Source organism: Vulpes lagopus, chromosome 2 (genome assembly GCF_018345385.1).
Source record: "Vulpes lagopus strain Blue_001 chromosome 2, ASM1834538v1, whole genome shotgun sequence".
Classification (NCBI taxonomy): Eukaryota; Metazoa; Chordata; class Mammalia; order Carnivora; family Canidae; genus Vulpes; species Vulpes lagopus.
In genome coordinates, this window is record NC_054825.1 from 99,715,270 (window position 1) to 99,736,001 (window position 20,732).

Consider the following 20,732-nt stretch of genomic DNA (forward strand, 5'->3'; position numbering starts at 1 on the left):
ACACAGTAGATAGTTGGCCACAGATGACTACAATTCAGTTTCCTACTAAGATCACCAAAATTGCTCCACAAAATTGTGAACATATGACATCTATCCTCTGGCACATATAGTTACTACAAATATATATTAATAAAAATAATAACACTGCATATCAGTATCATACTTTGTGGTTTATAAAATGCTTTCATGCCCATCATCGCCTGTGATGACCACAACAGCTGTGTGACAGGGTTGGCATCATTACTGCTCTTAACAGAACAGTGAAAGGAGGAGACTCAGGTTAAGTTTCCCTAGCTGGGAATGACAGTCTGGCGAGAATCCAGACTTTCTGATTACTATTCCTGTACCATATCTCTGGCTAAACTTTTCTAAAATACAGATAATCTCTTCCTTTGATAAATTACTTTATGAAGATTAAATTGTGTGTGTGTGTGTGTGGGGAAACTATTAGCTGGGAAAAATGCCACAATGTGTTCAAAAGTTGAAAGCCAGGATTTAACTGTTGTTGATTCACTGAAATATTGAATTCAACTGTTTTCAGTTATCATATGTTCTTGAGACTTGACCTGATTCTTTAGTACAGCTGTTATGATCTAGAGTTGGGTTCTCTCTCTCTCTCTCTCTCTTTCTCTCTCTCTCTCTCTCTCTCTCTCTCTCACACACACACACACACACACACACACACACACACAGCTGTTAAAGCCAACCCTGCATTCCTTAGCTATTTAGAGATGAGGCATACCTTGTGGTGGGCCAGTTGCTGGGTAATTGTCTCTAGACTGCTCGTCTCCATGAGATCAGGTGCCACCAGTCTGCCTGACATTTGCAGCAGCCACTTTTCTACTTCTTGGAGCTCACTGTTATAATCTTCGTGGTCTTTGACTTTCGCCTCGAGGCTGCAGACATGCTCCTGTGAAGCCAGGTGCCCATTAGAGATGAATTTCAAGCCAAAAATCTACTGATAACTGCTTTATATTTTTAAAAACCCAGTGCAACTCATAGGGCAGGTACAGCTACATATTTCTAAAAATTACTAGGAACAGAAAAAAACATAAAGAATCATCATATCATTGAAAATCCTATCTGAATAAAAGGAAAAAGACTGACTCATACCAGCCCTTAATTTTCTAACAGAAAAAAAAAAAAGTCAAGACCCCTTTCTGTCAAATAAGCACATTTTTATTGAATTTCTGATCTCTCCTTACCTTTCCTGCATCACAGAGGTCCTTGTAATCACTTTGAAGTTTATCTATTTCATCCTTTAAAGTGACATCCTGCACCAGCTCCAGGAGAGCTTCACCTTTTTCTCTCACTGATTTTACTGATGGTTCATGGGACAGCACCATTTGTTGAAGTGACTTAAGTACAAAGAAAAACAAAAAGAGCCAGTTCATCTATGTGATCAAGGTGAATACATACATATGTCTGTGCCATGTATGAGATGATCTACCTCAATCAAAGATCTGATGCATATTTTATAAATTGATAAATGTCAAACATTAGAGAATAACTTTTAGAGATAATAAAGTTTTAAAATACAGAGTAAGAGTAACATAGCAAATAGCCCTTCACATGTGGAGAGGGACATATGGAAAAGAATCACCTTTAGCTAAGTTTAACATAGTTCATATTTCTGGCTCCTACCACATTTCTTCCACTGGAGGGGAAAAAAAAAACTTTAGACAAAAGGAAGTGAGGTGTTATCATTTGACTTTAGCTCATGAAGTTAATTGTAGTTTGAACTGGATGTGAAGTTAGAGATTTAGATTCCAGGTGTAATTCTGCTGTGACAGGCTAAAAGAGCTATTTAAAAATATCCAGAACTCAGTGGGGGAGAAAAAAGAGAAAGGCAGTTATGATCTAATGTGGCACCTTCAAAAGACAGACTGCTACCCTTGGCACAAAAACCCAAGAATAGGAAAAGACATATTGGCTAGAGGAGGAAAAAGCTTCCAGCAGGAAAAGCTATGAGGGAAGCCATCATACTGAAATTCTCAAAAAAATATTGCTAATAATTTGGGTCAAATTTAGAACACAAATTATTCCACATATAAGCCTCAATAAATTGTTTCAAAGATTTGAGCAGGTGAACTATCTATATCTACATATCCTATATAGCTATATCCATATCACCATTTATTCTTTCAAAAATTAATTTCTAAGATGTTTAACTACAGTTGGTTAATTAGAACTTATTTTCCTACAAATATGGCATCTCATTTTTAATTCACCATAGATCAGCTTATAGGTATTGGGTGCCAAAAGATGAAGGAAAGACTCTATATAAAAGAGATAAAGTTTACAGATATGAGATCCTGATACCAGGAATACTCATCTGGAGTACCCATGTACTTGAATCAGACTGTTAGAATAGATCTCCATTTATTGATACAATCTTTGAATATCAGGCAAATAGGATTTCTGAGTGGAAAAATAAGTCTGATGTAGCATACCTAGACAAATCAATCACTCACCAGCAGCAGAACAGATACATTAGGGATATCTTCCAGCACCTGCACACACCAGGGCTCTCATGTTTCTCCCAGTTAAGTCCCTACACGTATGACCCTCCTATGCATTTGTCAGTGAGTAATGGCACACTACCTTATATTTAGATAATTGAGCTTTTTTCTCATATAATTCCATTTTGGGTTCCTCAGGAGTGTGTAGGATTTCTTGATATTCTGATATCCACTGAGTTAGTGCTTTATATTTATCTGAGAACTCCTTTGCTAAAAGAAGGCCTTTTTCCAGAGTCATGTGCTCTTTCCGGACAGTGCTGGTCAGTTCCTTCAACTGCTCCACGTGCTCATGGATCTCATTCCTTAATGTCTCTGCCTCGCTGTCCTCCAGGTATTTGAGAGCCCTCTCTCCCTTCTCTCGGGTTGATTTCAGCAAACTATGGCCTTTTTCCATGTCTTTTAGCAAACCCTGAGAGGAAGCAAATATAGAGTTAGCATTTCTTTCCTTTTAAAGAAAAGGCTTTCAAATCCCATTCTCGAGTTTCCTCTTTATGATATATTTTTGAAGTTTTACGAAGAGGTGATCTGCCAGGCGTCAGAATCTTCTTTTCTTTACTTCAATATAGGTTTTAACAAGTCTTTTAAAAAAATTTTTTTTATTTATTTATGATAGTCACAGAGAGAGAGAGAGAGAGAGAGAGAGAGAGAGAGAGAGAGAGGCAGAGAAACAGGCAGAGGGAGAAGCAGGCTCCATGCACCGGGAGCCCGATGTGGGATTCGATCCCAGGTCTCCAGGATAGTGCCCTGGGCCAAAGGCAGGCACCAAACCGCTGCGCCACCCAGGGATCCCAATTTTAACAAGTCTTGATCAATATATCATTTTCAAATCAGAGACTTAAAAAAGAATATGATGTTCTTCTCATCCTTAGTAGTATTCTTCAAGATCTGAGTAAAAACTCTTTTTTTAGTATGTGGGGCCATGAATTTGGGATAATTTTTTTCTCTTAATATTTAAGTGTAAAACTGGAATTCAGACATAAACAACCAAGTCTACTCATTCAGATGACATGGCATCACAAAGAACTGAAAGCCAGCTTTTAGTCTTACAGAGATTATAACTTAATATGTAGAGTGAAGTATGAGCCATGAACTATCACTCATCCCAGGTACACATGCTCCCAATGCCTGCACTAGGGAACAGAGCAGCAATGTGGAAGAACAAAGGCTTGGAGACAAGTCTGATGTATGCACACCTACCTCCAACATCTTCATTTTTTTCCCCATCATCACTTTATCTACTCTGTCAATTTTGGTGGCCACATTCTTGAAATTTTTATGAGTAGAGGTGTACCAATCAGAATAGGAATTTAGGGATAATTCTGATTCCTCCAAACTCTGGATCTCTTCCTCCAGGAATTTTATTTGTTCCTTTAAAAGGAAAAGCAGAATTGGACAGTAAATTACAGACCTATACCAGTGCCTCTTTTGATAAGTGTGTGTCTTTACCAGAAGTTAATGAAAGGGAGAACATTTTCGCTGGTGAAATTTGCTGGCCTGTAGTGAGCACTGGAAGCCCACTCACCAGCACTTGTAGAAGAAGGGCTTGGTATCTGGAAGTCAGCTGGGTGGCCTGGCAGCCCATTCTGCTGCTTACGTGGTTCTCATCCAACATCTCCTGTGCTCTGGCTCCCACTTCCTCAACTTCATCTTTGTATGCGGTGACTTCTTCCTGCCACTTCTGAAATGACATAAATGTTGCAGAAACAGGTTTAATCTTAGGCAAAGAAATATATATATACCATACATAATCTTCATGAAAAATTGTATTATGGCAATATGATAAAAACTGCACACTTATTTGGGCACTTTTCTGTATGTGTTATACTTTAGTACAAGAAAAAAGTATTAAAAAATATATAAATCATCCTAATAGTAAATGATGAATATATTTATTTTGAGATGTAGTTTTGAAAATGTGTCTAATATAAGCTTCATGAAAAACTGTATTATAATAAGACAAAAACTATTTTTTTTTAAAGATTTTATTTACTTATAGACACAAAGAGAGGCAGAGACACAAGCAGAGGGAGAAGCAGGCTCCACGCAGGGAGCCTGACGTGGGACTTGATCCCAGGTCTCCAGAATCACACCCCAGGCTGCAGGCGGCACCAAACTGCCACACCACTGGGGCTGCCTGACAAAAACTATTCTTTATGAGTTTGAATACTTTTCTGTATATATTACACTGGTTCAAAACCTTTTTTTAAAAGATTTTTTTTAAAAATTATTTATTCATGAAAGACAGAGAGAGAGAGAGGCAGAGACACAGGCAGAGGGAGAAGCAGGCTCCATGCAGGGAGCCTCACACGGGACCCGATCCCGGGACCCCAGGATCACGCCCTCGGCGGAAGGCAGACGCCAAACCACCGAGCCACTCAGAGATTCCCTGGTTCAAGACTTTTTTAAAAGAGAAAGAGTGGCATAAATTTTTGTATCTTCTTTTAGATAAATTTTAAACTAGATGAATATGGATAAGAAACTCTAAAGGCCTGGGGCACCTGGGGGGCCCAGTTGGTTTCTGCCTTCGGCTCTGGTCATGATCCCAGGGTCCTGGGATACAGCCCCACATCTCAGGCTCCCTGCTCAGCAAGGAGTCTGCTTCTCCCTCTCCTCCCTGTTCATTCTCTTTCTCAAATAAAGAAATAAAATCTAAAAAAAAAAAAAAAGAAAGAAAGAAAGAAATTCCAAAGGCCTAAGCATTACTTTGATCATTCCTATTGAATTTGTTTTTTTTTTCCTATTGAATTTGAATAAAAGTTAGAATAAAACTAATTATCAAGTATTATTTCAATGTATTACATCAGAGTAATTTCACATGAGAACCACAAACTTAAATGATTTCTTTTTTTTTTTAACTTAAATGATTTCAATACTATTATTCATGTATCCTTACAAAGCAAGGCAATAGGGTATGGGAAGAAAGTACAAAACATTTAATTAAATTATATTTTATTAAAGACTAATTTAAAATTCTATTAAATAACTGCTGTAGAAGAATGTTCTACATAGTAATTCTTTGCTGCCAGCAGGAAGAGATTTTGCAAAATTTAAATCTTGGACAACAAAAGTTACTAAATATTTTAATGAAACAAACAATGCAAGGTCACAGATACTTTGACAAAGATCAAGAATTTATAAGATTTGTACCTTCATCTGATGTAACTGTATCTCCTTGGCTGCCCTGTTGGACTGACGCCCTGTCCTAACTTTCACTTTGTTCTCCAGTGTTTTGAGCCACTCATCTACTTGCTGATACTTTTGTTCCATCAGCCTCAATTTGTTGACTACATTATTGAACTGAGTCCGGGTCTCTGTCAGTCTCTGCTGGTAAGCCTGCCAGTCCTGCCGGAGAGACTCTAAAGCCCGATCCTCTGTCTGGGGGATGCCTGATGGTATCACTTCCTCTCTGGTGTGCAGCACTGAGTTCAACAGTGCCTGCCCTTCTGCGCAGCGCACCTGTAGCTCCTGCAGGGGAAAGGTATGCATATTTTACACCTGCACAAGTTATCATGTCTCACCCAAGTCAACTGTGCCATCTTGAACTTCACATTAGAAAAGAATTCTTTTATTCTCTCTTATATCAAAAAAGTGTATCTAACACTGAACCCTGTTTCTCAAGTCAAAAGACTCAGATATATTTCCAGTAAAATGATCATAATACATACATACTTGCATAAATGTACACACACATAGCCCAATAGTTGTCTTAATCATCTTAGAAACAGTTTTTGAAATTTGACTTTTCAGCTTATAGGCAAAACCATCTGTGATTAAAGGGGTTTTGTTTAAAAGAATAACCTAGGCTTTTTATGGCTCATAAACTACTCAGAGTCCAAGCCTTTTTGTTTAGACATTGAATAAGATCAGTACTATATTTGTAGCTGAAAAAGGAACCATGGACTCTTTTTTGCTAAGAAGGATCCTTTGCGAGAGTTGTTCTAGAAGATGTGATGGTCAAGAAAAGTTGACCCTGGAGAGTACAGGGCATACAAACCTGGAAGGCTGATCATCATACCTGCCCACTAGGAACTCCCAGGTACAAAAAAATAGCTTTTCTTCCACCAAAGCAGAAGCCCCAAAGATTTACCCTATGAATGTGGTATGAATCAAATCTTGAAGAACATAAACTATGTTTTATGGAAAGAAAAACTGTTATACCCCCAAGGATGTTGGCAAAACAATGTTATATACTTGTTTTTCTAATGTTTAAAGAATCCATACTGTTACTTGATCTGATCATCTAAAGTTAAAGGGAACTAAGTCATATCTCACCAAGAATGTTAAAAGTTTCAACATATTTAGTTAAAATGTGGTATTATTTTAAAAATCTTCAACATCAGTTCAAGCCATTTGAAATTCTGATATCTGACAATTTTTTTAATCTACAAAAATAGAGCTCTCTTGTGGTTCAAACTAATGGATACATTTTTCCTCAACTATGATGCCACTCCAAGAATGTTGTATGCTTTGTAAATGGAAAATAACAAGACGTATGGTAAAATATGAATCAAAATGTCCACAAACAGAAACTTTATTCCAAAATTCTTAGTTTTTTTAAAAGTTAATTTTGTGCAATTCTCTTAATTCAGGGTTGGCAATTTTTTTAAATAAAAAGACACAAGAGTAAATATTTTAGGCTTTGAGGGCCATACAGTCTCTGCTGCAAGTATTTAACTCTGCCATTACAGCACAAAAATATCCAGAGATAATACATAAGTAAATGGATGTGGCTATGTTTCAATAAAACTTTATTTGAAATGTAAGCATCATAGCCATACGCTGTAGTTTATTGGTATAGCACTCTCTCCATATACTACTGAGATCCCAGAATGCCATAAATCAAATCTCCCTTAGTAACTATCAGCTCTTTATAGGATTACGGTCATAGTGACTTCCCATTGCCTAAAATAATAATTGCATATTCAGAATGAAAATTCCTTTAAGATGAAGTAGACTTTACCTGAAGATCCCGCAATGTTGTCTCATGAGTGTGAGCATCACCTTCAAGAACTGAATGCCGGTCAAGCTTTTCTTGTTCTTGTCCCAGCCAAACTTCAAATGCCTTTAGGTCTCTCTGATATTCTTGGTGCAGGCGAACTAGTTTTTCTGACTTGGTTACTGCTTCCTATTATCAGCATTTAAGATGATTAAGATAAGAATACATTACCACATGCACTATGGTACTATAGTGTACTATAAGTTTTGATGTACTATAAGAACTCACTTTTGGAATTTTAGGAAAACATGATTATTAAATCACTGGAGTATGATTTCCTCAAAGAATGAAGTTTCAAGATTTATATAAAAAATATAAAAACATAATATCACTATGAAAAGGGACCTTGAAGATCATTTTGTTGAATTAACTACCTGATGTCTGAATTCCTTATGAGATGTTACATGAAATGCCAAAGAAATGAATTAACTTTCCTTGTCATAAGGATATGCTTTTGCTAATGAAGAAACGTGAAATTCTTATATTGTGCCATAAGTGAGGATTAGGACTTACTGTGGATTTAATTTTTCATGTACTTTGCCTAATAAGGTAGGATATGTTTGAAACTTATTTTTAGTTTCTTTGTGAGCTCTAAATGAAGAATGATAAATATTATTTGTAATTATTTACTGCTTAGAAAACTCTCATCACAAAATGTATTAAAACTTTTATGACTCTTCATTATGAAGCTGCTCAATTTTTTTTCTTAAATTGGTTAACTTCTGGGAATTTTTATTGAAAATTATTTTCCTTCAGTAACTTTCATGAACTAACAGTATTTAAAGGCTTTTGTTTGGTTTCACCAATGATTAAACTATTAAAACTCATTTGTTCTTTTGTACTTTTACAAATCAGCATTCCTGAAAATAAATGATTCTTTAAATAAGCATAGGTCTAACCCTTTCTATTCAGGGAGTCTGCATGGAACATGGTTAGGCATACCTTGGCCCTCTCTTTGATGGCTCTGTATCTCTCCTGAAGATCCTGAAACTCTAACTGGGTGACATAGTGCTCTGTCATGCCAGCCCCTTTGAGCTCAATGGTCTCCAGCAAGCTGCTGTAACTCAGCACTTCTTCACTTAGTAACTAGAGAACATTTAAAAGAAAATAAAGCAGTTACCATGTATACCATTGTATTAGTAAAACTGCTAAAATTAAGATATTTTAACTGTGTAGTTGACAAGTGATCTTAGGTCATCTACCTCTAGACAAGTAGATGGATAGATCCGTCCATCTATACACGTATATAGACTGACTGTGTGTATGTGTGTGTGTGTGTGTGTGTGTGTGTGTGTTACACATATGGTTCAGAACTTGTCTGAGATACTGATTCCAATTAACTTTGATATCCCAAACATAATTTGTTCAAAAATAGGCTCCTAATCTCCACTCCATTCCCATTCCTCTCCAGTCCCCACCAAACCCCAAATCCACTTCTCCTTCAGTCTTTTATTTCAAGCAGCAAATGCCACATATGCCACCCAGATGGCCATCTCAGAACACTGGAAGTCACACTTGTTCCCTACTCTCTATCATGGCATCCACAATGAAATCTTTTTAGTTCTATCTCCTGACTATGTCCTGACATTTGTCCTCACGTCTCCTGCAAACTCCCTAGCCCATGCTGCTACCATCTTTTACTGGACTTTTGCAATAGCCTGCTAGGCAGATTCCCTGCCCCCAATTCTTACTCTGTTCCTTTTCCCCACTCCACAGAGCGGCCTGGGTGATAAAAGATTTTAACACTGTAGATGGAATCTTGTCACTTTCAGCTCAAAGCATCCACTATCTTCCCCAGGCTGGGGGGATCGAGTGGAAATCCTCAGGCGAGCCCAGAGGGCGATGCACGGCCAGGTATTTGCTTCTCTGCCAGTTCACCTGGCAGCACTCATTCTGCTCACTCTCTGTTCCAGCCACGTGTGGCCTTCTTCTAGTTCCCATGTTGAGACAGATTCTCCCCCTCCTCACGGCCTGAGGACATGCTGATTATTCCATCTGGGCCGCTCTTTTCCCACCTCCTCCCCAGGATAACTTCTCTGCACTGCACTCCTTCTGGCATGGTCTACAAGTCTGCTGCTTCAGAGAGGACTTTCCTGTCCCTCCCTCCACTACAAGCAATCTGTACTAGCTCTGTGAAGTTTACTCTTTCACCATGGGCCACTTCATTCATCCTAGAACTTATCACCAGTTATAATTATTTATTTATTCATGCACTCTGAAGAGTATATGTGTCCTCACCAGAATACAGTCCTTCTCTGTTTTCTTTGCCTAGGATTGAGCATGATGCCTGCATGTAGCAAGATCTCAATAAATATTTATTGAATAGATGAATAATTTAATTAATTAGGCAATAAATCATTATAACAATATTATGAGGTAGATAATTACGATTCTATTAATTTTCAGATGCATAAATGAGACCCTAAAATGTTAAGTGACTTGGCATAGGTCCCATAAAGCCATTTAGTCTTTCAAATAACTTTTATTCAGCATTTGCTCTGTGTCATACAGAGAGACAAATGGTAGGATATTAAAACAAAGTTAAGCATCTCTATCCATTGAGGACAAGAGACATGTAAGCATATATTCTATGTAATTGATAAAGAGATATGAACGATAGAGAACAGAAGAACTAAGTAAGCTCAGAGTGGTGGTAGTATGGCAGCAAAAAGACTTCTGCCAATTCAGAAAGGTGAGTGGAAGGTTGCTGGCCACAGAGGTAGAACTAGATCATTACAGCAGAGGCATGGAATCTCTGTTCCATCTAAAGTGCCATTTTCAGGAAATAGTGAGAAATACAGTAAGGCTGAAGCATGGGAAGAAAGGGTATGAGAGTGAAGGAAACAAGGGTGACAAAGGAGAGTGTTAAATTCTTATAAACTAGATAAAGAAAGCTGGTTGGGTGCCATAGACAATGGCACCCATAGGCAGGAAAGTGAGACATTTGCCTTCATATGAAGATAACCATAGGTGGAGAGACAAGAGACAAAATGAAGAGGTAGGAGCCTGTTGCAATTTAGGAAAAGGAAGATGGATTATAGTCAAGAGACATTTCTGAGATAAAATCAGCAGGACCTAATGCCTAATTCAAAGTGGGGATAAGAAAGAAGGATCTGGGGATAATGAACTTTCCAATTTAGGATATTCAGCCTGAGATGATACAAATGAACTGAGATGGAGAATATCAGAATTTGAAGGCTTTAGGGGGTAGAAGTAATAAGTACTGATTAGAACGTGATAAAGGTTGAGGTCATCCAATAAATACACCCTCGAGTAAGGATATAAATCAAAGGTTTATTTGATTTTATGTTTGAATACTATTATTAATGAAAAGATTTAAGACTATATCCCCAATATCTAGTCAGCTAACTACTTAGCTAGATACTTATTTAAAAAATATATGTAGCACTATACTAATATAAGCATTATGGAAATGTACAAAAGTAGAAGTACAAAAGATGTGATAAAAAGAAAGCATTTTTACTTCTTAATGATGAGTAGGCTGAAGATATTAAAAGATATTACAAGTTGTCAAATTTTAAATGTACATGATGAATTTAAATGAATATGAATCTATAGTTTCCTTGGAAGAGAAAAAAATTTTTTTTTGGAAGAGAAAATTTTCACTCACAAATAAAATAGTCACAAACAGAAGATTAAGAAGCCATTAGAAATTATAGTAAAAGCCCCAAACACACTTTACCTATGTGCACAACCCTAGCATACAGGTAGTCATATTTATATGTAACTAAGGCATTTTGAAGAAGTCTGCCAGAGGGCAAACGGAATCTGAAATCCGGCTCCCACCTTGGCTTTTCCCAGAGCGCTTGTTTTCTCCCGCAGTTCAGCATACTGCCTTTCAGATTCATTTAGGCTGGCTTCCATACTGTCCATCCAACCGGAAAACTGTCGAACATCATCCTGATAACTTGTCCACTTAGAAAGCGCTCCTTCGAGTTGACTGTAAGGTATGCAAAAGGACAATAATCCACATTGAGAAGCCATGTAAGTCCCATCTTTATTATGCACCTGCTCTGTCCACTCCACCAACAGGGAGCCCACAGATCAGGACAAAGGCCAGCTGGGGTGGGCTCAATGGACAGGACTTATCACACCTGAGTCTGGGTCCTTGACAAGCCTAACCTCAGGAAGCAAGGGACCATGAAGTCCAGGCCGATGAGTGGAGTAGTGGGACTGGACATAAAACTTAGAATCAATAAGCAGGTCACACAAGACCCTGGGAGAGACTTGAGGGCAAAATTGGGAGAGATCCTCTCTATGAGGCTTTTCTGGAGCCAAGACCCTATGCAGGAAGAAAATCAGTACTTAACTCCATCAAGTTGAGCAGGACATCCAGAGGAGAGAAAAAAATGAATTAACAAGAGAAGGAAGGAAGAACTAAGTAAGAATAAGTATAGTAACTATCTTGCATGAGATTTAAAAGTCAGAAAATCATGATGGAAAAATAGGGTAACGTTTTCTGAACTGGTCTAACCTGATTACTTCTCTTCCAGATAAATTAAGACCTCCTCTCACTATGGATGTTATGTTTTCTACTCCATTAATCATCTGTGCCTAATTTAACTACCATGCTTTGGGTTGTTTTGTAGCAGACACTCTCTGCACCCCACCCCTATTTACCCTCCAACCGTACCACTGCAGCACACTGTCAGCTGGACTTCTGATTGCCAGCTCTCTGCCCTCCCGACCTGAGGGCATTCTTGTCCCCAGGGCCTGCTCAGCTTGAGTGCAATGCAGGTAAGAAGTGCCAGGGATTGTTGCCCTTCTGGAGAGCAGCCCTCAACTGCCTTCCTCATGGGAGACTCATGGGAGTCTGTTTACAAACATTCTAGTCCTCCTGTCCTCGGTGCATAATTCTGAGACACGTGTTCTACACTGTTTCCCAGCACTGCCCAGCTCAATGACGTTCTAACTGTCTGCTGGGGTAACCTGCTTGAGAACGTTCTCTCTATCACCTGCCATTCCTTCCTTATCTGTCTCCCCTGTCACCTACTGGTATTTCCTAGGGTTTCCTTCCAAGTAAATACTTGGTTTAAATAATATATCTTTAGATGATGAAACCCTTATTTATCTTGTGACTTTTTAAGCAATGAATACATGTAACAAACCATGTAGTTATATTAAAACATAGGCATGGTATGGCAGGCCAACCTAAATGCAAGAGTGTACCTATAAGTTTCTTCTGTTCTAATAAGAAGAAAGGAAAAGGTAAAGGAAAGGAAAGGAAGGAAACTCCAGGAATAGTTTGTTACCATGCTGTAATATTGATCTTTTGGTAATGGCTTGGCAGGAGTTGGCTTCAGTTCACTTACCTTTTACACCGAATTGCTGCAGACGAAAGGGAAGCCCACATATCCTTCACACTCTGCAGCTGCTGCTGAATAGCAGGAATGCCTTCTGGAGAGGTATTCTGCAGGACAGATTCCCCTCTGGTCACTATCATTTTCATCTGGATCTCTTTTTCCTGTTTCACTGATAATAGAGCCTATAAAAACAAAATCAGAAGTCCTTTGTCATTTGCATCTTTAGCATTTCTGGCTTTAAATGTTTCAGAGCTCCTGAAGACAGTAGAATGATATACAATTGCAGGTGAGCCTTGAATCTCTCAGGCTCACTGGGTGACAGGTGGGAGAATCACTTGCTGGCGAGAGTCAATAACCAATCCGCAGTCATCTGCTGGTCTCCAAGGGGTCTTGCTTTTTAGGTCCCAATTCTTCTCTGAATAATCCCTTCTTTCCACTGAAATTTTATTTTGTTGGTTTTCTTTTGCTTTGTTTTTTTGGTGTGTTTATCAATTTTTTAAATTAGTTTCAGGGGTAAAATTTAGTGATTCATCATTTGCATATAATACCCAGTGCTCATCACAGCAACTGGTTTTCAACAGAGAAAAATAGAGTACAGTAGAATTCATAGATTTTCAAAGGTCACAGGATGAAGAGCTTTATAATGTTAAGGTCTCTAGTACAACAAGCCTAAAGAAATATATCAATTGATATTAAATGTTAATTTATAGATTTTGATATCTTCAAAGGCATTCTTCTTCTTCTATTTAAGAGGGGAATTTGAATTCAAAGTTATAAAATTGGCATTATCACTTAAAAGGCAAAGTTTCATCTCCCTCCCTAATCTGGACCCTCCCAACCTCTACAGATTCAGCATCAGCCCCTCATTGCCATCACTAAGCGCTTCAACAAGAAGAAACTACTAGCAATTTCTCCCACGCCATGCTATTTGTTTTCTTTGGCTTTTGCTTCTGCTGGTACCATTCTCAAATCACAGCCTGGGTAGGAGACTTCCTGAGAAAGCTCCTCTGAATCTGGACCAGGTCCCTCCCACACATCCCACTCTTTCATGTGTCTGTAGCACCACAAGCGTATACTCCTGTTTTTTACTGACTTGTCTGTGTCAGCCTCCAGCTTCAGACAATGAAATCCTGGAGGACAATGACCATGTTATTCATTTTTGAGTCCTTGAAATCAAGACAAGGTGCCAGTCTCCTATAAGACACCCAGCAAACGAATGTCAGGTGAATGACTGCAGAACAGTTATTTTATCACAAATGCGAAAACGAACTAATATGCTGGGATGGGAGAAGAATTGACTGAAGGGTACAGGCAGACAAGCAAGTTGACCAAGATGGGAAATGTCTTGCTCTAAAAAAAGTTTTATCAAAATATTTTCTAAGAATAAATGTGTCTATGATGTAATTAGAAACACATCTCTTAACTGTATCAAACAAGTAACTACATTTGATTGCAATTTTAGTTTAATTTTTGTCAAGTATTTGTGAGTGGACATATCTGGGGTCAAATGATTCAGGGATGCTCAGTCAAAGCCGCCCTCTGCAAATAGGATCACACCCATAGAGCATTCTTGGATTTGTTGTAGAGAGAGTGTGACATAATCACACCAGACAGAGACTTGAGAAATTTTGAGAAAAACAATTTTGTAAATTAGAGAAAAATGCACACCTCAAGCTTGAGCATCCTGCTGTCCAGCACACTTTTGTCGGATGTTGGGTGGCAGTAAGAGTCCAGCATGTGAACTGCATCTGTCAGCCAGTCTTGGAGCTCTTTAATCCCCAGGGAGAACTGATTGTGTTCTGCAACAATTCTATCCAATCTTGACACTTTCTCCTGGAAATGACAGAAATCGTTTTCCAGCTGTCCATACTACTTTACAGCCTATAGATGCTCAAACTGTAAATCTAACCAATAGTTTCAAATAACTACAATCAGGCATAAATTCCTGTGCTGCACAAATACGATGGAAGTCTGTATTGATCTGAGATGTGGGAAGTATCTTTGTAATTAGAATAACTGGGTCAAAAGCAGAATGATTACAATTATAATTTATTGCCCCCACTTTAGTCACTAATCTTCTTTATGACAATTGTGATTTTTTTTTTTTTTTTTGGAATGAGCAAACCTTTTTCCTAATTCTTTACGTGGGAGATGAATCAGAATAGTTTCTACCTTTCCCATACCACATTTGGCTCAACTGATACATGGACCTATATGGCCTACCTTGTGGCCAGTTCTAAAAGGTAACTATCTGAGATTTTGTAGTAATCCTAAATTTTTATTTTTTTAACTCTTTTTTTTATTATTATTTATGATAGTCACACAGAGAGAGAGAGAGAGGCAGAGACATAGGCAGAGGGAGAAGCAGGCTCCATGCACCGGGAGCCCAACGTGGGATTCGATCCCAGGTCTCCAGGATCACGCCCTGGGCCAAAGGCAGGCGCTAAACCGCTGTGCCACCCAGGGATCCCGTAATCCTAAATTTTTAAAACTGGGACCATAGATATGATTTTATTTATTAATTAGAGGCTATTTTTTTTTTAAATTTTTATTTATTTATGATAGTCACAGAGAGATAGAGAGAGAGGCAGAGACACAGGCAGAGGGAGAAGCAGGCTCCATGCACCAGGAGCCCGACGTGGGATTCGATCCCGGGTCTCCAGGATTGCGCCCTGGGCCAAAGGCAGGCGCCAAACCGCTGCGCCACCCAGGGATCCCTAGAGGCTATTTTTGACACAGTGATTTTATAAAGACTATGTTTACAGTTCTTAAAGCATTCAAATACCTATTGATTTTGGATATCTAAATAAATATAAAGGACTAGAAAGAAGTCCTTAATTCATTCTAATTTCAGATATATCCCAGGTTTTCTAAGGAAAAAGAGAAGGAACTTATTCATAGAAAAAAACTGGATGAAACAAACTATTTACTGTAAGATCTATACTAGTGCAACTGTCTCAATGATGCTTATTGAGGACCCAAATTAGCAGACCTTGAAGTAAGTCCATACTAAAATAGGTGAAGCCATATTACGGTAGGTTCCCTATATTCTAAGATCTGAAATGCAAAAGAAAAATACGGGGAACAAATGTTACAAGCCACATGAAGCTCAAGGTAGACCTGCCCGATGAAGTTCAAGATAAGCCTGCATCATACCTGCTGAATATTCTAAATTAGGTCATGATGGTATCCCATTTACTTTTTTTCTAACTATTAGAAAAGATATTTAATCAGTTATGTGAGTCATTGCCGATTCTGAGCTCTGCTCTAGAATACAGAATGAAAGTCTCCATCAACACATCCTTGACAACTATAATTAAAAAAATTATCACAAACTCATCATGTTAAATCCATTAAATTTAAACTGCTCTGAATTCATGCTTTTCTAAAATAATTTAATCTGAGATTGTTTAGACCCCAACTCTGAACTTTGCCTTATGTTTACACTTCGAGTCTTCAAGGTAAAAGCCCTGGAGAACATCTCATTTCAGTATTGAGGAGACTATTTTGTGCAACAACAGAGATTGGTCTCTTCAGCCTTTGAAATCTCTCTTGCCTCTTTTCAGACATGCACACAAAGGTGACATGGCACAAATGCTTGACAAAGACTGGAAGGCCAGGAAGGACACTTGACATGCCTTATTCCGAGCCAGCACACAACCTCGCACAACCCTACCGAGGCTCCAGATCTGTGGCTTCAGGACCACACGCACACACAGCAAGGACATGGCGGGCGTTACCTTCGTTAAATTGCTTAGAGCTAGATACTGAGAAGACAGCTGCGACACTCTGTGCATAAAGCTCTTGCTGGCAGCTTGTCCTTCCCACAGCTGCTGAGCTTTCTCTCTTAGCCTGTTGAGCTGAGGCTCGTAGCAGTTTATTTCCTCAAGGACAGACTGAAAAGCACAAGCAAGTTACTATTAAGAGGCTGGGGGAAAGCACATCACGGACGAAGCTTTGGCCCAAAGGACACGGAAATAAACATGGCGAGCAAGGGGGGTGCCTTGAAGGCTTTGTTATTTCCACGCACCATATAGACTACAGGACTACAGACTACGGAAACAGACTGCACCTTAAAGGAAAGCCAGGAAACACAGAATGTGTCAGAAATTGGGAAGGGGTACGCTCCATCTCCAGACAGCATAACCTAACCAGGGTCCACCTGAATGCAAGGTGTGCAGAGCACAGGGATAAGGATGTGGCCAGAAGGGCGGGGGTCCTCTTACCTGGAGCTTCTGCTGTTCCCTCCTCTTTGCAGGCAGATCATACAGGCGATTGCTGCTTTCCTGCACCAACTTCTCAGTTTTACTCAGCCAGTCCTGGACGGGCTCAGCACTTACTTCAAAGTCCTTCATTTGGATCTTTAGATTCTATGAGGTTTTAAATCACGTTAGGGATAAAAACAGATTTTATTTTTATTTTTTTTAAGATTTTATTTATTTATTCATGAGAGACACACACACAGAGAGAGGCAGAGACACAAGCAGAGGGAGAAGCAGGCTCCATGCAGGGAGCCCGATGTGGGACTTGATCCCAGGACTGCATGATCATGCTCTGAGCCGAAGGCAGATGCTCAACCACTGAGCCACCCAGGTGTCCCCAAAACAGATTTTAATAGCAAGTCCAAAGTCCTTCACTTGACATTGAAAGCCAATGGCAGTCTGGCCTCCTCACCCTTTTGCCCTCTTTCCTTGTTCCCAACACATAGAACATTCTATCTTTCACTGTAGCCCCTACGGAATTTTTTAATATCCTTTTAGAGCTTTTAGGCACAAGTTTTTCAAAAAGGAGTTCTTGCCTCATTATGCAGCCTACAACAGAGTTCACACCCACTTCTCAACTTCTATCACACTTGTTAATATCAGTCACTATACTTTATCACAGACTGGGTTAGATTGTGAGTTTTCATCTCATGCCAGCATGTCTTATCTCCACAACTAGCTTACAAGCTCTGCAAGGAGAGGGCCTGGGACACACCACTGGTACCTTGTACAAATATCAATAAATACTAACATACATTTTGTCAATTTTGATTAATGATGGGATAAGAAATAGCATAAAGTTTGTATGCTAATTATGTTTTTAATAAATAATTTGTTTATTCTAATTAAAAAGATACCAAAAAAATACCACATAGTGTTCTGTGCTTATTACATAAGAAGCTGTGACTGCTTTCATAGATACTTTGTAGGTATTAATAGCTGCAAAATGTATTTGATAAAGTTGTATACAGCACCATTTAACTTTCGCAAAGATGTTTATATCCTCTATTACTTATAAGAATGTTATATTGAAGTGAGTTTGAAAGTTATGTTATCATGCGAACATACTAAAGGCTTTTAAACTTAAATTTAAATCTAACTTTAGGTAGTACTGTCAAAGAACAAATCCATAAAGGTTAGCTGAAAAATTTAAGTGGCAAGGGCTGCAGGAGACTGTGGGAGAATGCTCCAGATTCTGTCAGTATCTGAGCTGGATTGTCTACAATGTGGGAGAGTCATACCTGCCGTGGTCACCTCTTAGGGAGACATGCAGCTGTAGGAATGCTTTGGAAAACTAAGAGTGCTTCACAAATGTAAGATACCAGGATAATTCCTAGAGCATTCTACAAAAACTTAAGCTTCATGAGGGCAAGAGTTCCATTCTGTTTTATTATTTGCTATATCCCAAGAGCTTAGAATAGTCCTTGGCAAATGGAAGATGCTCAACAAATATCTATTGAACAATTAAATAAATTAATAAATTCAAGGTGTTTCCATCATTCTATTACTGAAGTCTCACGGGACCACTAAAGGACAAACTGGAGACCATGTTATTAGGAATTTAGTTCTACAAAGAAATGGAGCTAAGAAGCAGAGCAATGCAAGATGGCTGGGTTCCTTAGGTAAGGAGTGAAGTCACAGGCTGTGAGCAGGGGGCCTGAGGAACAGGAATAAGAGCTTGATACTAAGTCAAACAACTCCTAACATTTCTCATATACTTCTTTTCTATGGGGCTGTAGAGACTTCCCATTAAATGTTCTTTCTGCACATGTTTCCAATTGTTTCTCCCAAGGTCTCAATGGCCATCTACAAACTCTTAAAATCCCACATTTATATAACTGTATTTATGTAACACTAAGTCAGAGTGCCTAAGTTTGAACCTGTCTTCATCACTTACTAGCAGTAAGAATTTGGCAGATTATTTAAATCACCTTTTGCCTTAATTTCCTCATCCACAAAACCTAAATAAGAGAGTTCCTACCTCAGAGAATGGTTATGGTCATTGATGCATGCTCAGTGCTTGCACTGGTGCTGGCACTGGTAAATGCTCACTGTCATTGTTATTATTGTAGCTTTACTCTCTCTGTTGGACTCTGTACTTATGGTCGCTGCTATTTTCCTGGCAATACCTGCTGAGTATCTTTCAGGCCCATCTAATTGAACATATATTATATTGAATTAATTTTTCTATCCCCTCTAAAACTACGTTTTCTACTATATTCATGTGTAGGATAATGGCATTACCATTCATGTCATCTTCCAAACTAAAAACTAGACTCACACTTCACTTCTCCTTTTTCCTCACGCCCCTCACTGAGTTAGCTACCAAATCATGTGGTGTTTTACCTTAGAGATCATTCTCTATCCATTATTATTTCCTTAATTCCCTCATTTTCCTCATTTGGACCATTATGAGAAATTTTTTCTGGTCTTGCAGCTTCCCCATTCTTGTCTACGCTGTGGTCAGAGTTGACACATTTATCTCCAACTTGAAAACCAGTAGGTTCCTTACTCAGCCTTTTTCAACTAGAATTTTGAGAAAAAACTAAGCCCAAGTGTCCTAAAGCATCCATTCTCTGTAATAACTTAACCTTTCTCTTATGCATCATTGTCTCTGGGTTATGTTACATCCTTGGAAAAATTGAGAACATAAATGCTTTTTAGGGGTTCAGTTAAAAAAAACCTGGTAAGAGTCAAGATCAAATTGCTTAGTACACAAAACATTTCCTATCTTGCCCTAATATTCATTTTGAATCTTATCTCTGTTGTTAATCCCACAAAACCCCACATGGATGTCAAACTTCTCAAAGTCCCCCATTGCTGACACTCATGACACTCTGGCCCTGCACATTCAGTTCCTTCTACCTGAAAGCAGGTCAGCCTTGGCAGATTCAAAGAATGTTTAGCCTTCAAGGTTCAGTTTAAATGTCACCTTTCTGGTAACTTTCCTTGATTTCTACAAGTGGAGTTAGTTGTTTCCTTCTTTGAATGACTACCATATCCTGGATGTATCTAGATTATATTGCAATCATCTCTTTATATACTATTTCTCGGTCTAGAAAGTAAATTCCCTGAGGAAAGAGAAGAAACTAACCCTTTTGTATTCCTAACATAGTGGCTGACACATATTGTTTTCTATTTTATTCCTAATAGAAATAAAGGAAAGAGGAAAGGGAGGAAGGGAAGAAGGGAAGGATACAGGGAAAGAGAGAGGGAGGAAAAAGGGAAGGATGATAAAAAAGACAGAAAGGCAGGTTATTCCTCACCTACCCATCTACTCTTCGACATCTCTTGAACTAGGTAACCATGAAATCAATGCCAGATGTACTACCTTCAACAATAAATGCTTCAGAGCTCAGGCCACATTACACTAATGATCTCTGTAAGGTTTTGAATACATTTCTAGGCACTGCACAATGGTTATCACTCTCTATTAAGTGGAAAATGCCTACTACGCAGGAGTAGCCACCATTACAGAGAAGAATTACAATAGTCTTGGTCTAGGGAAGAACTGAGGGAACACACATTTTTTCTTTCAAGATATTAATCCTCTATTATTATTTTTTCCATTCCAATTAGTTATTATCATAATCAAATAAAGGATCTATTCTGCCAGGAAATGTTGTTT

The 20,732-nt window shown here is 38.6% G+C and overlaps 1 protein-coding gene across 16 annotated transcripts in view; it reads right to left on the bottom strand.

Moving 5' to 3' along the window:
* Window positions 1–20,732, bottom strand: part of SYNE1 (spectrin repeat containing nuclear envelope protein 1) — a 450,580-nt gene that overhangs the window by 192,710 nt on the left and 237,138 nt on the right. For 15 of the 16 annotated variants that reach the window (XM_041744182.1, XM_041744178.1, XM_041744179.1 and 12 more), the window contains 13 exons: window positions 17,069–17,212; window positions 16,583–16,738; window positions 14,511–14,675; window positions 12,852–13,024; window positions 11,326–11,479; window positions 8,461–8,604; window positions 7,483–7,647; window positions 5,670–5,987; window positions 4,045–4,200; window positions 3,720–3,890; window positions 2,605–2,931; window positions 1,206–1,358; window positions 743–910 (listed from right to left, as the gene is read on the bottom strand). In XM_041744182.1, the coding sequence (XP_041600116.1) occupies window positions 743–910; window positions 1,206–1,358; window positions 2,605–2,931; window positions 3,720–3,890; window positions 4,045–4,200; window positions 5,670–5,987; window positions 7,483–7,647; window positions 8,461–8,604; window positions 11,326–11,479; window positions 12,852–13,024; window positions 14,511–14,675; window positions 16,583–16,738; window positions 17,069–17,212 (2,394 nt within the window). The remainder of the gene's footprint in view (window positions 1–742; window positions 911–1,205; window positions 1,359–2,604; window positions 2,932–3,719; window positions 3,891–4,044; window positions 4,201–5,669; window positions 5,988–7,482; window positions 7,648–8,460; window positions 8,605–11,325; window positions 11,480–12,851; window positions 13,025–14,510; window positions 14,676–16,582; window positions 16,739–17,068; window positions 17,213–20,732) is intronic. The other variant, XM_041744184.1, reaches the window with a different exon arrangement.